Source organism: Ziziphus jujuba, chromosome 7, assembly GCF_031755915.1.
Source record: "Ziziphus jujuba cultivar Dongzao chromosome 7, ASM3175591v1".
In the NCBI taxonomy this organism is placed as follows: domain Eukaryota; kingdom Viridiplantae; phylum Streptophyta; class Magnoliopsida; order Rosales; family Rhamnaceae; genus Ziziphus; species Ziziphus jujuba.
The window spans coordinates 16,039,328-16,043,416 of NC_083385.1; the positions used below are offsets into that span (position 1 = coordinate 16,039,328).

At 34.2% G+C, this 4,089-nt stretch overlaps 1 protein-coding gene across 1 annotated transcript; it reads left to right on the top strand.

Annotated features, from left to right (window-relative positions):
- The first annotated feature begins 421 nt into the window (after positions 1-421).
- Positions 422-3,870, top strand: LOC107425228 (protein DETOXIFICATION 27). Its single transcript, XM_016035181.4, has 8 exons — positions 422-774; positions 916-1,457; positions 1,570-1,656; positions 1,815-1,871; positions 2,422-2,660; positions 2,757-2,875; positions 3,181-3,267; positions 3,402-3,870. Exons 1-8 carry the CDS (start codon positions 490-492, stop codon positions 3,444-3,446), a joined length of 1,461 nt encoding a protein of 486 aa, XP_015890667.2. The 5' UTR covers positions 422-489; the 3' UTR covers positions 3,447-3,870.
- Positions 3,871-4,089: the final 219 nt, after the last annotated feature.

The window sequence follows — 4,089 nt, forward strand, 5'->3', positions numbered from 1 at the left end:
TCTGTCAATTAATTTTAAGTTTTATAATTCTTTTTAGATTGAAATTTAACCTGCAGACCGTGACTCAGATTAACATTTGGCTTTTTTGTCCTACATCGTTGACCTGAAGTAGCCGTCAGCCCAAATAGGATCGCGTGCTGTCCAAGTACTTCTGACTGGTTTTCTTCAAAAATAAAAAAATAAAAAAATAAAAAAAAACAAAATTGAAGCGCGCAAGCAGTTTCGTCAATAATGATTTTACAAAACTGCCACTGTAGATTCCAAGTTTGTAAATTTTCAACGCCTGAAAAAAGTCCTAGTCTGCCGTGGACCCTATATTGCCAGATGGCAGTTTACCAGTGGTTAACTGCCCAACAAATGTTTTTATAACCCAAAAAAAAAAAAAAAAAAAAAAATCTAAAATTCAATTTCCAAGCCATTATTTATAGGGAGCCATTTATAGGGAGCCACAAACTAAATTGCAATATTGAATTTGAACTCAGAAAAACAATGGCAGAGGAAGCAAAAGTTCCATTGTTGGAAGAATTAATAGCTTCTTCAAGTGATGTATTGAAAGAAGAAGATAAAAATGGAGACTATGGTAATCTTTCTCAAAAGGTTAGGATAGAATCAAAGAAGCTATGGCACATAGTTGGTCCTACAATCTTTAGCCGCCTTGCCTCCTACTCCATGTTCGTCATCACACAAGCTTTTGCCGGCCACCTCAAGGACCATGAATTCGCCGCAATATCCATTGCTTTCAATGTCATCGCCGGCTTCGCCTTCGGTCTCATGGTAGTTAATTAATTTTACCCCCTCTGCTTTGGTTCTTCTTCTTCTTCTTCTTCTTCATCGTCATTATTATTATTATTATTATTATTATTATTATTATGATGATGATGATTATTATTATGATACGATTTGGTTGATCCCCAGCTGGGAATGGCAAGTGCTTTAGAGACGCTATGCGGGCAAGCTTTCGGGGCGAAGAAGTACCACATGTTGGGTGTATACATGCAGCGTTCATGGGTTGTTCTCTTGCTTTGCTGTGTTCTGCTTTTGCCTCTGTATCTCTTTGCCTCACCAGTTCTAGAGCTTTTGGGACAGCCTCATGATGTGGCAGAGATATCAGGGCTAGTAGCAATTTGCATGATACCACTGCACTTTAGCTTTGCGTTTCAGTTTCCATTGCAGACATTCTTGCAGAGCCAGCTTAAAACTATGGTGATTGCTTGGGTGTCTCTGGCTGCTCTGGTAGTGCATGTGATTGTGAGCTGGTTGTTTGTGTATAAGCTTGAGCTTGGAGTTGTTGGTACTGCTATTACTTTGAATTTCTCTTGGTGGGTTTTGGTGATTGGGCATCTGGGTTACACTGTGTGTGGAGGGTGTCCCTTGACTTGGGGTGGTTTCTCCATTGAAGCATTTTCTGGTCTCTGGGAGTTCGTCAAACTCTCTGCTGCTTCAGGGGTTATGCTCTGGTACACTCCCAACTCAGAGAGATATCATTCATTTAGTTAATCTGTTTTCTTTTTCCTATTTAAGTTATTAATTAAACTCAGAATTGGGTGTTTTTCCATTTTTAATATACAGCTTGGAAAACTGGTACTACACAATACTGATATTGATGGCTGGAAATCTAAACAATGCAGAGATTGCAGTGGACGCTTTGTCCATATGGTATGTATGATAATAATACAAACCCTTCTTTTTTTGTTTTTTTCCTTGATAAATTAGATCTCTCTTTTTGGTTTATTTTTTTCAAGAGAGGATATGATACAGGATTTATGGTTCTGAATGGTTTAAATATTTGGACCAAAATTTGGCTTGTTTTGCAGCATGGTCATAAATGGATGGGAGCTGATGATTCCACTTGCATTTTTTGCTGGAACCGGGTAATTACCTTTGTACTATTCATATATATATGTATAAATATATTTTTTGTTAAAAGTTCTGATAATTTGTTAATTGATTAGTGCAATATTGCTAGCATCATCGATTACGGCACCTGATTGTTTATTTCTTTCTTAGAAGCCATTAGTCTAGTTGATGATTTGAGGACTAATTCAATCGGTCAAATATTGCTTGTCTTTTTCTCACTAATTATTATGTTAAGTGCCAAAGTCATACTCATAAAGAGACCAGGACAAGAATTTTTTTGTAGCTTGTAAATTTGTGGGTGAACTGGTGAAGAGCAAGGCTTAGAATAGGCTTCTAATAAAGCAATACAAGGTCATATAACTAAATTATTTAATTATGTTGAAAACGATGGCTTATTAATCAAGTCGTATACGACTGCTAAAGAATTAAATAGCATACATATTTTGGAAATATGCTGCATTATTTATATGTAACTTCTTTTTTTTTTTTTTTGTTTTTTTTAAAATCAAAATTCAAAGAAAAAAAGTTTCAATTGATAATGGCCTATTGGTAACAATAATACAGAGTGAGGGTGGCAAATGAGCTTGGAGCAGGGAATGGAAAAGGAGCCAAGTTTGCCACAGTAGTATCAGTGACCACATCCATAATTATTGGTATCTTCTTCTGGTTTTTGATAATGATATTCCACAATGAGATTGCCTTAATATTTTCTTCAAGCAAACCTGTCCTGCAAGAAGTAAACAGACTCTCTGTTCTCTTGGCCCTCACAATTCTACTCAATAGTGTTCAGCCTATTCTATCTGGTAATTAATATATTTTCCCCTCTAATTATATATTAAGCTTTTACAAACATTGATTTCATTTTCATTGTGTGAGATTGAAATTATAATTGTGAACAGGAGTGGCTGTGGGATCTGGATGGCAATCTTATGTTGCATACATAAATTTGGGTTGCTATTATCTAATTGGAGTGCCACTTGGATATTTCATGGGATGGGTCTTCAACCTAGGAGTCATGGTATGCATTATTTCATCTGCTGACTTATCACATTTCCTAATGATAATTGCAGTTTAAAAATACCAAAATCTTATATATGAAACTAATATACATTTAAAGTTTTTTATTTTTTTATTTTTATTTACCACTCTGTCACTGACCGATCTCATTGTAATACTCTATTCGGTAGTCTAAAGAAGGAACATAATTGGGAAAACCAGAGAGAAAAATTGAGGCACAAGATCTTAATTATGATTTATGAACATGAACAGATATATTGGTAATGCCAACTAACATTTATCATGAAAATAATTGTACGTTTTCAGGGAATTTGGGCTGGCATGATTGGTGGGACAGCGATTCAAACCTTGATATTGATCATTATTACCATTCGATGTGATTGGGAAAAAGAGGTAGGGGAGGGAATATATACATTCCTCTAAATTATAAATTTTAAACGTTAATTAATTGTTCTTTTGCTGCTTGTTGCTTTGTTTGTGTTGCTTTATGATATTAACATAGGGACGATTACGTAATTTTACTGCAGGCTGAGAATGCAAGTCTACACTTATTGAAGTGGGAAAACTCATAGCGAGGACATTGATTCATATACACTCAAAAGATTTTGGTTCCCCAAAATGTTAGTTATAAAGAAGAGTTTGCCATGGTAGCTATTCTTGACATTGGAAGTCATTTATGCATTATTGTTTTGAAAAACAAAGATCTCCATGGAATTTTGGAGTCCAAAATTCATTAGTAAAATTGTGCATTTGGACCTGGAACCGGGGTTTGGACTTTGCTTCGCACAGACCAAGCACATTGTACTATGGTTGGTCGATTCATTATACAAGCTAGCGAGGAAAAAAAAAAAAAATGTAAAAGAAAAATTATGCTAGAACTTGCAAGAATTTGAAAGATTCAAGCTTTTGGCAAGTTTCAAAAATGGATTTCTGAGTAATGGCTTCAAATAGGTTTTAAATTGATGCAATAAACCCTTAAAACGCAACAATGTTCTATTTTTAAATTGGTGCAATAAACCCTTAAAGAGTAATATCTTTTTATCTAACTCTAATAGTATATATAACAACACTTTATTTTGCATTTTCTTATAAGCAATTATGATTTACACTTTCACTTTTTTTTCTTCTCCCTATACCAAACTAGTACTTAAAAAAAAAAAAAAATTATAATTAATAAATTAATTAAAATTTCTATATATAAGTTAATAAAATGAT

Bases quoted from the DNA above. Each gene is read 5' to 3' on its own strand.
- LOC107425228 (XM_016035181.4), top strand. From the start codon at position 490: ATGGCAGAGGAAGCAAAAGTTCCATTGTTGGAAGAATTAATAGCTTCT. The intron at 775-915 runs GTAGTTAATTAA...GTTGATCCCCAG, and splicing joins GCTTCGCCTTCGGTCTCATG to CTGGGAATGGCAAGTGCTTT. The intron at 1,872-2,421 runs GTAATTACCTTT...ACAATAATACAG, and splicing joins GCATTTTTTGCTGGAACCGG to AGTGAGGGTGGCAAATGAGC.